General features: G+C 46.8%; 1 protein-coding gene across 1 annotated transcript; it reads right to left on the minus strand.

Annotated features, from left to right (window-relative positions):
* Positions 1–811: 811 nt before the first annotated feature.
* Positions 812–2,311, minus strand: CLEC14A (C-type lectin domain containing 14A). Its single transcript, XM_077820339.1, has one exon. It carries the CDS (start codon positions 2,309–2,311, stop codon positions 857–859), a length of 1,455 nt encoding a protein of 484 aa, XP_077676465.1. The 3' UTR covers positions 812–856.
* Between the last annotated feature and the right edge of the window lie 9,958 nt (positions 2,312–12,269).

Consider the following 12,269-nt stretch of genomic DNA (forward strand, 5'->3'; position numbering starts at 1 on the left):
GAAATAAAAAATTAATTCCCCATTAGCCTATCTCCCCATCTGCAGTTCAATGGTTTTCCAAATACAGCAATGAACTTAGACATTTTTTTAAAATGTTTGTCTAAATAGTGTTTGGATCTGAGTTTCCCTCAAAATTATGGAAGTGTATATCTCCAAATGTTCAAACAATTAAAAATAAAATTAAAGCCTCCAAATACCACTCAAATATTCTACATCAAGGGATAATTTACAACTTGTAGGGCACCTTGGCCAACATTTTCAAACTTGGTTGCTTCCCAGAGATGCTATGAACCCAAACTCCAGTTGAAGTCAACAGGACCTGCCGATGATCAGCACTTCTGAAACTCAGGCCCCATCACCCACATTTGGTCATCTAAATAAGTGACCTGCTTTTCAGAATGTGATTAAAAACTCCCAGGGAAATTACCAGAAGCTTCAGGTGCTCAGAACCCCTGAAAAACAAGCCACTTAGTTGGGTGCCTAACTTTGGGCACTCAAGTCTGACCCTTTGGCCCTAAAGCATAAATGCAGTAAAGGCCACATCAAGCCCTATGTTGCAGAGATCCTAGCCAGATCCTTCCTTTGTCACTGCATTGTCCTGGGCATGTCTGCCAAGCTGAGTGGCAATTTACATGAATACGTTTAAAAAACAACAAAACCGGGCGATGAGATTTTCAAGGTTTCATTGAAACATCGCCAAATCCTTCCCCTGCAGAGAGATGCCTTGACACGAAGAAGCCTCCCTCCAAATGAGTGGGAGCTGCCAGCTCAGCCTGGGCTCACTCACACGAAAGGAAAGCCAGGGCTGGTTCATTTCAAATTAAGCTTCCATGGGTCCATTGTGCCCTAGAGGTTCCTAATTCCCGGGAGGAGCTTCCTCCTCTGGGCTGGGCTCGCCGGGCAATCTCTCTGCCGCGTCTCCCCGGGCCGCCAGGGAATTCTCGGAACTGGTGCTGGTGGCCTCCGCATCACTCTCTGCGGCCGCTGCGGGAGCCGGCTCCTTGCCGTCCCGGCTAGCCGAGGAGGGGCTCTTCATGAAGCAGAGTTTGAAGACCCCCAGCACGGCCCCGACCAGGATCACCACCGTCACCACAGCCGTGGCCACCAGGATGAAGACATAGGTGGGGGAGGACGAGGACTTTACCTCCCCAGCTGTGCTTGGCTGAGGGCTGGAGGGGGGGGGAGGCGCACCCGAGCTGCTGCTGGGGAGAGTCCCCCCCGCAGACAGGGTCGGGTGGGGTGCCGCTGTGGCCGAGCCCCCAGTGTGCCCGGGGCGCACACAGGATTTCTTGTCGGCCCCCAGGAGGAAGCCCTGGGCGCACACGCAGAGGAAAGCGCCCTGGGCGCTGGTGCAGTCTCCGGGCTCCAGGCAGGCTCCAGTGCCGGGGCTCCGGTACCCGGAGGGGCAAGGGCACAGCTGCTCCCCAGCGCCCGTCCAGCTGTAGCCGCCCTGCCCCAGCTCGCAGCGCAGCCGCACGTCTCCCTGGGGCCCGGGGCAGGCCACCACGAGCTCAGTGCCCGGGGGGCTGAAGTCCAGGGCGGCGCTGTGCAGCTGGTAAGGGAGCGAGAAGAGGAGGCTGCGGGCGCCCTGGGGCCGCGGAGCGGGGCAGGTGCCGTTGTAGGGGTACTTACACACGTAGCCCTGCGTGGTGCTGTTCTTGCAGGTCCGCTCCCTCCAGCCCCAGGGCTCCAGGTCCTGGCGCCCCGCAGTGACCTGCAGCCCCGCGCACCGCCGGGTGGTGCACGACCTGCTCGGCTCTTTCACCCACTTGTCCAACTCCTCGGGCTCTCCCTGCAGCGCCTGCTGGGTGCCCGCCAGCCAGGAGAAGCCCCGCAGCGGCCGTTCCACCTGGGTGCATTGCGGCGCTCTCCTGACCAGCCCGAGCCAGAACAGCCAGGAGCCGGGCCCGGCCGCAACCACTCGCAGCAGGGCGAGGATGGCCCGCACCTCTGCCTCCCCGCTGGCCGTGCTCAGCGCTCCCCCGCGCAGAGCGCAGGCCTCCTGGGCTCTGCCGAAGGGCACTTGGGCGAGGTGGACACTGTAGCAGGCGCCAGAGCCTTCGCACCAAGTGTGGTTCCCGCGGGGCTGCTCGGCACCGCACAGCACAGAGCTGGCGTGCAGGAGGACGCACAGGGGAATCGCTCCACGCATCTTCCCTTCCCACTGTGAAGTGGGGGAGGACTGGATTCTCACGCTGAAACCAAGCTCGACCCCAGCCAACTCTTTCTCCTTGCAGCTCCCAAGAATGTCTCCGAGCCCACCGCCCTCCGCTAAAGGAAATGTGTCAGGAGTGAGGTTTGACCTTAACATCCTTGTTTTGTTGAAGTACAAATGACAAATAGTTTCCCCCCAACCAGTATGGAAACATTAGATTAAACCGAGTTGAAGATTAAGCAAAAAAAAACCCAACCAACCAACCCACCCATATCCTTTCCTTGCCTCCATATCCCGGCAAGTGAATGGAGCTAAGCATAACAGGACGGGCAGTATAGCCCCATTATCATCTTTCAGGTACTCCAACTCCAGTTGTGGGGGCTCATCACTGCTGGACATCCGGCCTGTATTATGTAGTTTCTCTCAGGCTTGGCTTATCAGGACAGAAAATCAGTTTAGTTAAACTAGTGCAATTGTTAATTCCATCTAGTTAAACTGGTGCAAAGCCCTAATTAACCCCCCCCCCCACACACACACACACACACTCAAACCAGTTTAACTCTTTCTTAAATTTGTTTAGTTTTTGTCAATAAATTACTGAATTAAGCTAAACTGATTTAAAGCAAGCATTAAAATGGTTTAAATGTGTCTGCATTCGTGGTTTGCACTGGTTTTAACTAGTTTGATTTCCAACACCTGCAGTAATATTCAGGCACTGTTCTGTTCTTTTCCTGTTCTTATACCACACCCATCATTGGGGTATCTGAGCATCTTCCCTTGATGCATTAAGCAATGTGACTAGCAAGGGGTTCCTTCTCCATTCCTCTCCCTGGAGGACAAAGAAGCTTGTGTAGTTTTGTTTTCTTGTGTCTGATTTATTATGAGCTTCTCATGTTTGAATGCTAGGGAAAAGAACTGCATTTTGCATTTGGAATGGAAAGTGATGAAGTTCGTGGTCATTCTTAGTTTCTGCAGAAGTGAGTTTCAAAGCCTTGGATCAGTCCCCAAGAAATTTCTGTCTCCTACCCAAAGAACCATAAAAAAAGTAGACCTTGCATTAGTTTCTTTGAAGTGTAAATTCTTTGGAGCAGAGACAAATGAGGATTATGAATTGAATCAAAATGAAAACAATGGCCCCTGGGTCCACCTGTTGCAAGGTCAGGGTCTAGGTTGAGACCAAACTCATATTCACTTGTGCAAGGCAGAATTTGAACTCTGATGCCTAAAGATAAAAGGCAACCGTACTAACTCCCTGCAACATGAAACTTGGAAGGAAAACATATGTTAATAATACAGTCTAAATCTTTAATAAGATTTAAATTTCCTCTAATAGGAAGCTTTCCCAGTGAACAGAGTATTTTAAAAATGAATTAGGGCTAAATTGAATCACATTAATAATTCTGGGCCATATTGTACCACAGATTTTGAAGCAGAGCTTTGAATTCATTTAGCTTGCACTTTGTTATTGTTGATCTTTCACTAAAGTAAAGCTAGTTCAAATATTGTCATTGCCAAGGGTATTACAATTATTTCACTAAAAGATATTAAAGTATTCAGGTGGAAAGAATTCCATATTGTAACTGGGTATATGAGGCTTGTCATCCAGATACAATTGCAATGTATTTAATAAAAAACAGCATGATGTATCAAGTAGATACTTTTGTTAAGAGGCTCAAATGGGGGAAAGAGCACTGACTTCAACAGAAGTGCTAATGGGCTAGTTTGTCACAGCTCTTAGTCAGCCCCACAGGAAAGTAAGACCCTCCTTATTCTTGTGCTCAGCTGTTCAGATAGTGATTCAGGCTGTGGGGAGGAGAGCAAGGGTGGTGAGTGAGAGGGCAGAAAGGGGCCTTGGAAGGAGCCCTGGCTCCAATTTCCCAGCTTGCAGCCCACAGCAGCTGGTTAGATGCACAGCAGGGAGGAAATTGCTTTATGAAGAAGGGTGAAGTAACTTATTCTTTCCTCAGAACAAGTACAAAAGGGAGGAACTATGACACTGAGTCACAGTTTGTTCTTTGGACTATTTGTGGGGCAGTGCAACTGTGCACAATCTAGTCCTATGTGAGTAAGAACTACTTGTGTGAGTAAAGATTTCAGGACTGGGTGGTAATGTGCTACATGTCTTTACATATCCTATTAGCCACTCACTGCAATACTGTCTGTGCTCAAGGTTAACAACCAAAAATATACATGAATTTTGCCTTTTACTGTTCATTTATTATGTATGAAGGGTATCCATCTATACTATGCCCAGCACCATGGTATCTGGGCCCCTATCACCAAAAATGTGTTTTGGTTTGTTTGTTATATGAGAAACATCAGGTCCCCACTTCTTCCTCTCTGCTGGAGGGCCTTGGCAAAAGGTTGAGAAATGTAAATCCTGTTTCAGAGTAACAGCCGTGTTAGTCTGTATTTGCAAAAAGAAAAGGAGTACTCTAAGGTGCCACACGTGCTCCTTTTCTTTTTGTAAATCCTGTTGGCATACAAGGTTGTAAACTTTTCTGCTTAAAAATGGAACTTATTTAGTTTGTAAGAGGTGCTGGACTGATGGCTCTGGGTGGATACTAGCAGCCATTATTTAGGCACAGAACAAGTAAAGCAACAGCAGCAAAAGAATTCCTTACTCCACCAATAAACCTCAAATTTGTTCTGAAGAATCTATCTTTAGGGATGAGAAGGCAATTCAGTCTCCATGCCCATTCACTCCTTGGCTTCTCTTCTGAGACTGCCAGTGAGGGCAGTGATTGGAACCAATTGTGATTGCTTAGCCACTAGGAAATTGACAGGTACTACCAATTCATTTCACATAGTAGGCCATCAGCTTTAAATTTCCTAATAATCTAGGCTGGATGTGAACCAACAGTTCAGAGATGACAGTATAATCATAACCAGTGACCTGAGCCATCCACTCCCTCATGAAAAAACAAAACTGTGAACTCACAGAATGACAGAATGCTTAAGACTTAAACCAGCACAGTTGCAAAGAGAATAATAATTAAATAAAAAAGAACTATCTCACTAAGCAAGTTTTTTCATGTCCTCATCGCTCTTTTTCCAAAGTATTACTTTCTTGGATAATCTGACAACTACAACACTCAGTTACTTTTTACACAAACACTGTTATCAGTCTACATGAAAGGCCCTTAAAACATCTGGTTTATGAAGAAGACAATAGTAGAAGTTATGCAGCAGTCAGCTGCATAATATCAAATCATTCTATTCATTGGTCAAAACCTTAAAAATTACTTTAGTTGTGATCGGGATGTTTTGTGTTATAGCAGGGGTCTCAAACTCAAATGACCACAAGGGCCACATGAGGACTAGTACATTGACCCAAGGGCCGCGCCACTGACCCCCCCGCTGCCCTGGCCCCGCCCCCACTCCACCCCTTCCGTGAGGCCCCACCTCTGCCCCGCCTCTTCCCACCCCCTCCCTGCCCCCATTCCAACCTCTTCCCCGAAATCCCCACCGCAACTCCGCCCCCTCCCTGCCCCCAGGGGGTGCAGGAGGGGCGCAGGGTGCGGCAGGGGGCTCAGGGCAGGGGGTTGGGGTGCAGGAGGGGTGCGGCACAGGGCTTAGGGCAGGGGGTCGGGGTGCAGGAGGGCTGTGGGGTGCAGCAGGGGGTTCAGCTGCAGGAGGGCTTTGGGGGGCAGGTCCAGCCCGGTGCGCACTGGGGGCAGGGCAGGCACCCTGCCTGCCTGCCCTACCCCCACGCCGCTCCAGGAAGTGGCTGGGACCTGGGGGGCACAGGGGTCTGTGTGTTGCCCTGGCTGCTCCTCCAGGTACCTTCCCCGAAGCTCCAATTGGCTGGGAACGGGGAAGCGGCTGGGACCTGGGGGAGTAGGGGCACAGGGGTCTGTGTGTTGCCCTGGCCGCACCTCCAGGTACAGCTTCCGAAGCTCCCATTGGACGCGGTTCCCTGTTCCCGGCCAATGGGAGCTTCAGGGGAGGTACCTGGAGGAGCGGCCAGGGCAACACACAGACCCCTGTGCCCCCCAGGTCCCAGCTGCTTCCTGGAGCAGCGCGGGGGCAGGGTAGGCAGGCAGGGAGTCTGCCCTGCCCCCGGTGCAGGCCGGGCCAGAGCCGCTCTAGGTAAATGCTGGGGGGACGGAGGTGCCATGGGGGGTTGGTGGGCTGCAGAAAATAACCCCGTGGGCTGCGTGTTTGAGACCCCTGTATTATAGCTTGACTCTTTATGGTAGCATTCTTCAGTCTTCCACCTACACGATTTGATCTTTTGAGAAAAACAGTGGCGAAATCAGTTTTCTTTTATTAATAGTGTGGAGCATTTTCTCCACTATAAAGGCCTTGATTACCACAATGTCTATCCATTTTGGGTAAGACCTAATGGAAAATCGAATGAGGTTTTACTAAAACTCCTTTTTTTAGTAAGGCTTCCATCTTGCATTTTTATAGGTGAGCTTGAATTATTTTCATGTGACTGACCAAGAAATTGATCAGCTGTGTGCAGACACGTTTCACAGTTGAGAGGGAATACATGTTAAGTAGAGGTAGACTGAAAGAGAGATTGTAGGCTGCTGGCATACCTCCCCCAGCCCAGGAAGGGCTAGCAGATTAGTCATGTGCCACAACCAACTCTCTTTCAAGGCCTTCCTTCAGGATCTGGTTTATTAATTCAAACACAAAAGAAAACTAATCCCCTGACTAGTTGCAGGGTCCCAGAGGCCTTTCCCTTTGTGACTCTCTCTGCTTCAGGACCTGGCACAGGAGCCAACCTCCTTCCTGCAGCTCTCATCTAACTGATTTCTCAGTCCTTCTTAGACACCATCTGACCCTTTCCCAGCTGGGGCTGATAAGGGAACAGTGCAGGCTGACAACAGGCCCTAAAAGGGGCAGGCCTCCCTGTTGCAGGGATACACTAATCTAATCTTACTAAAAGCTATATTTTGTTTTCGAGATGCATTGGGGGAGATGCATAAATCAGCCTACTCATGCAGGAGACAAGAAAAATGATTACTTAGAATGCCACTGAATGGTAGACAGGTAGACTAGCTAAGATGCCCAGTGGCATCCATTACCCCCAAGATGATACGGGAAAGTGGTGTGGGGGGCACGGTGGGCTAAGCTCTTCTTTAGCAGATATTGTTCATTTCTGGACCAGCAACAAAAGAATTCTGCCGAGTTCAGTATCCCCAATTTCCCCATCTCTCCCCATTCCCTGCACAAGAAGAATAGCTCAAGAAACCTGCACTCAGCCCCTGAAGCTCTGCTGCCACTTACTCACCCAGCCATACTACCTTGGAAAACCAACCCAGAATTTATCCCTAAAGTCCCTTCACTCTGTTAAAGCTAAGGGCTAAGTAAGAATTTAGCCCTAAATTGCCTAACACAAACAGGCACTCTGCATAAGTGAGAATCACCACCATAATTCCTAAAAAGAATGTCTCTGACAGGTGATCTGTTGGGGCATGACATCACAGCTTCAGCAATCAGTGCTGCACAATACTTATCTCATGCCTGAAGCCCTGCTTTAGTGAAATAATAATCATCACCCACATTCCATATATGAAATCATATACGAGCATGGAAGAATACCCACTGATTATATGGTCCATAAGTGGCCTGTAGGTATATACTTCTTCAAGAAAATGCTTAGGGTGAAATACTGACCCCACTGCAGTTAATGAGACCGATATTTCATCCTTAATCTCACTGCATTCTTACAATGAAAATAAAAGAATGAAAGATTCCACTTAGCATTTATATTCCATGCTGCAATTTTGTTATTTTACAGAAAACAGGAGAGGAAAGGAAAATGGGAATTTCTGTTCTATTGTAACAACTTGCAAGATCACAAAAATGTAATTATTCACCTTCAAAAAGGACTACAGCGATAGCAATACTGACTTACAAAGTTATGAAGAGATAACCTAGTAGAGGTCATGCAAGTTCCTATCTACCATAATAACTATTTCCAATGGCACTGTCTCATAGTTTCTGGATCCCTCCCCCCCCCCAAAATAAAGCATATTGCACAGTAATTATTGAATCAATGTGTATCATATACAGTTTAGCTAATCATTTGATGAAAGGTGGGACCAATTAAATGAAGTAATGGGGGGGGCGAATCCTCGATGTGACTTTTACATATTTATTGTTACTCAAAACCCATACTGGTTCCGCTATGCCTGTGTATTTGTCATGCTCCCTTTTAATAATTACATAACAAAATCATTTGTATTGTCAACAATTCTGTTGACCTTTAATAAAAAGTCAGTAATGTAAGCTCCAACCCTGCCGTAAGCTCCAGGAAGGAGGGCTCCCAGCATCTGCACATTTAGTACACTAAATCACGAGAAAAAAATGTACCAGTGTCTCAGTACCTTTTCCATAATAGCCTATCTATGATCAAAAAGTTAAAAAGCCAATATTTGTGAAAGCTTGGAGGGTCATAGAACTCTTATACGTTCCACCACTGACTGAAACCTCTTGAAACCTGATACATTACAATGCATGGTCTATTTTCTAGCCTGGATCTTCATGCAAAAACTCTCTCTGATGCCAGTGAAGATTTTGCACAAAGACTGGAGGGAGAGTATATCCATATGATATTTTCTTTAAACTGAAAATAGTAATGGGAAGAACTGCAAATGTATTTTATCATGTTAGTCATATGATTTATCTTTTCCCTGTCTAATCTCCTCCCTCTGTAGTAGGGGTGTCAAACACCCAGCCTATGGGCCAGATCTGGTCCACTTGACGTATTTTTGTGGCCCCACATGATGTACATATATCGTATATACATTTTTAGCTCTTGTGGTAGCAAAGGAAACATTCCAAATGTCAGCTGAGGGCTGTCCTTAGGCATACGCACCCTCCCAGCGCTTCCTTATCCTTGTTCTGACCCTTCCTGCAGGCTTCCACAGTTAGCTGCTGCAGCCTGGTGATTCTTACTCCAGAGGGGATCTAGTAAATTAAAAGTGAAAAAGCCTTCCCCTTCCAGACCTATTAGCAAAACACTGAAACTGTTAAAGAGCCATTCAAGTGGTAATAAACCATTTAACTGGCATTTGCCAACCCTCAGGTATATACTGTCAGTTTCTGAATTTACTGACAAAAACAGTTGTGCATTACTGTAATATTTACTCAGAACACGTTAGTCTACAGGACCTTAGTTTAAAATTTGCTTTAAAAATATTTCATTAGTGAGTTGGTGAAGATTATAAAATCACATCTCTAAAAAATCTTTGCGTAGATTTTTAGATGCACAATCATCTTTAGCCTCAAATGCTTGGATCTTCAGACATATAGTGTTTTAAATAAATCCTTCAAAAGATCATCCTTATCTAAAATACACATTTTAATTTTAATTACTGTAGTAAAAAAAGCTTGCTTCCAAAGTCTTCCTGTCCTTTCTGTCCAGCCCTTTCTTTCCCCCTTCCCCCGCCCCCCATTGAAGAGAGCCCTTAAAGGAACAACACCCCTTTCCTTCTAGATAGCTGGACAAAGAGTTTCCCTTTCTTCACTTCTGAGTATCTGATGAACTAGTTTTAAAAGAACCCTCAAGAAAAATCAGTACCGAGTAAGATATAAAACCCTTTGTTATGCCTAAAATCTTTGGAAACATATTTTTTAAAGGTTTCAGAGTAGCAGCCGTGTTAGTCTGTATTCGCAAAAAGAAAAGGAGTACTTGTGGCACCAAATTGGTTAGTCTCTAAGGTGCCACAAGTACTCCTGTTATTTTTTTAAAGTCGGTGGAATTTCATAAACATGTCTATTGTTATGGAGCTCACACAAAGTAAATTAGTGTTCCCTTTTTCTAAAAGCAATGAACATTGTTATGAATACACTAAACCTCTGTGACTGATTAATTTAAAATAATGCCTTTGTATCAGTGAGTTAAATATGTAGTAATCTGGAATTATTACTTTATGAAGGCTTAAGAGTACATTTAAAATATAAAATCAATTTAGAAATACTGATTAAGAAAATGTAAAACACAGAAGAGCTGCATCATGTATTCCTTAATATTTAATGTTGTATTCAGCAAGATAGCTGACTCGCCCTTACTACAAAGTTTTTTGCAAATAAATCTCTGACAAACTTCAGGGCATATCAAAAAACCCGTGACTGACATTTTTTATTCCCAGGTTTAGTGATTTTAATTAGGTACCTTCTGCATGTCCAGTCTTCACCATCTGGCACGCAGTGAAAAACATGCTCTATTTTCTTTAGAAAGAAATTGCAGAAGAGTGGTTTTTTCAAATGTCATTTGCTTCATTTGGGTTCAGGGATTTGGCTGGAAGGGGGTGAGCAGGGTAGGGGAGGGAAGAGAGGAGGGAGACAGTGGGGAAACAGCGGAGCCTGGGCGGAGTGGGGTGGAGCAGGAATGGAGTATGGGTGGAGCCACAGGCAGAAGAAATGGACTGGGGAGCTAGCCTCTCCAAGTGTCAGCTTCACCCACTGCCCATGACAGCAGGTAAGAGCAGGTCAGCTCCCGCACACCCAGCGCACGCTGCAGTCTCCTTAGGCAGAGGCCGTATTCACAGAGCCAGTGCTGCACATTCTGTGTGAGGGAGAAGGTACGGGGGTCTCTGCGGGGAACTGTGACTCTCCGCTGCTGTGAGGCGGGCCAGGCATCTCAGTATCCTCTGCTGCCTCATCCTTCCGCCTCCCCGCTGGGTTTGCAAGCCCAGGCTGCCATTGGGTATAGGGGCACCAGTTTAATAATACTACGTAGGGCCCCATAAAACCTAAGGATGGTCCTGGTCAGCTGAGTATATCCATTTGCTGTTGTCTTCCTAAGTCTGTAGACAGTCTGAAACAATGATTCAGAGGTGTGAACTCCCCTATACCCATTAATTTAATCGGAATATTAATGCTAAAACCTAATGATGATACTTAGTCAGCTGATCATTTTAGTGATAGAATGGGAAAAGGGGCTGAGCGCGAAGCACAAGGTTGGTGGGAGTTGCTATATAGAAGGAAATACAGAGACAAAAAGGAGGAGAGACACAAGCCAGGGAAGAGAAAGGAGGATGGAGAAGGAATAGAAACAAAAGGCAGAAGCAGTGGTCATTCTAAACTGAGTGGTGCCGACTCAGGTACTGAATAAATAATGATAATAAACAAACGTTTAGGCCCAGATCCACAAAGGCACTTAAGTGCTTAAACCCCGGTTTCAGGCTCCACTTCGAACTACAAACTCCCCACTTGGTTGCCACCTAACACTGCAAGTGCCTAAACTCACTCAGTGCCTAAATTTTCACAGTATAAGTTCCCTAGGTGCCTATGTCTTTGCCTCTGGGCATACACACTGCTGCCTGTGAACATGACTACTGGATCAGGCCCCATTCACTATCCATCCAAAAGAAGTGGTGGGGGTGCTGGCGGTACAAGTGCCCAGGTATAAGAACATAAGAACGGCCATACTGGGTCAGACCTACGGTCCATCTAGCCCAGTATCCTGTCCTCCGACAGTGGCCAATACCAGGTGCCCCAGAGGGAATGAACAGAACAGGTAATCATCAAGTGATCCATTCCTTGTCGCCTGTTCCCAGCTTCTGGCAAACAGAGCCTAGGGACACCATCCCTGCTTTTAGCTTTTAGCCCAGTGGTTGGAGCACTCACCTGGCATGTGGGTGACCCAGGCTCAACTTCCCCTCTGCCAGCTGGAGAGAAAGGCTTTGAACAGGGGTCTCCCACGTCTCTCAGGAGAGTGCTCTCATCAATGAGCTATGGGATAGTCTCTTGTTAAAGCTGTTCCATTTTGGATAAATAATGAAATAGTAATTGGAACCAGGATATTGGACCCCGGTCTCCCATGTGTGAGCCTATCCAGGAGGCCGTAGAGTCATTCTTCCTCTTTCTCTCTGGCCCAATGGCTATTTCATTATTTATCTGAAGTGGAACAGCTTCAAAGGGAGAGACTGAGGAAGCCCCACATTAGAATATCCAAACTGGCTAGAGTACTCTCCTGAGAGCTGTGAGGCCCCTGTTCAGAGCCTTTCTCCCTCTCAGGCAGAGAGGGGAATTGAATCTGAGTCTCCCACATCCAAGGCAAGTATGCTAATCCCTGGGCTAAAAGTTGCAAAGCAGGTAGCATAACCATCTGCTTCTCCTTGCTATTTTGTGTGGAGTGAGGCAGGTGCCT

Source organism: Eretmochelys imbricata, chromosome 6 (assembly GCF_965152235.1).
Source record: "Eretmochelys imbricata isolate rEreImb1 chromosome 6, rEreImb1.hap1, whole genome shotgun sequence".
Taxonomy (NCBI): domain Eukaryota; kingdom Metazoa; phylum Chordata; order Testudines; family Cheloniidae; genus Eretmochelys; species Eretmochelys imbricata.

Excerpts from the sequence above, each read along its gene's own strand:
- CLEC14A (XM_077820339.1), bottom strand. The coding sequence starts at position 2,311 with ATGTTAAGGTCAAACCTCACTCCTGACACATTTCCTTTAGCGGAGGGC.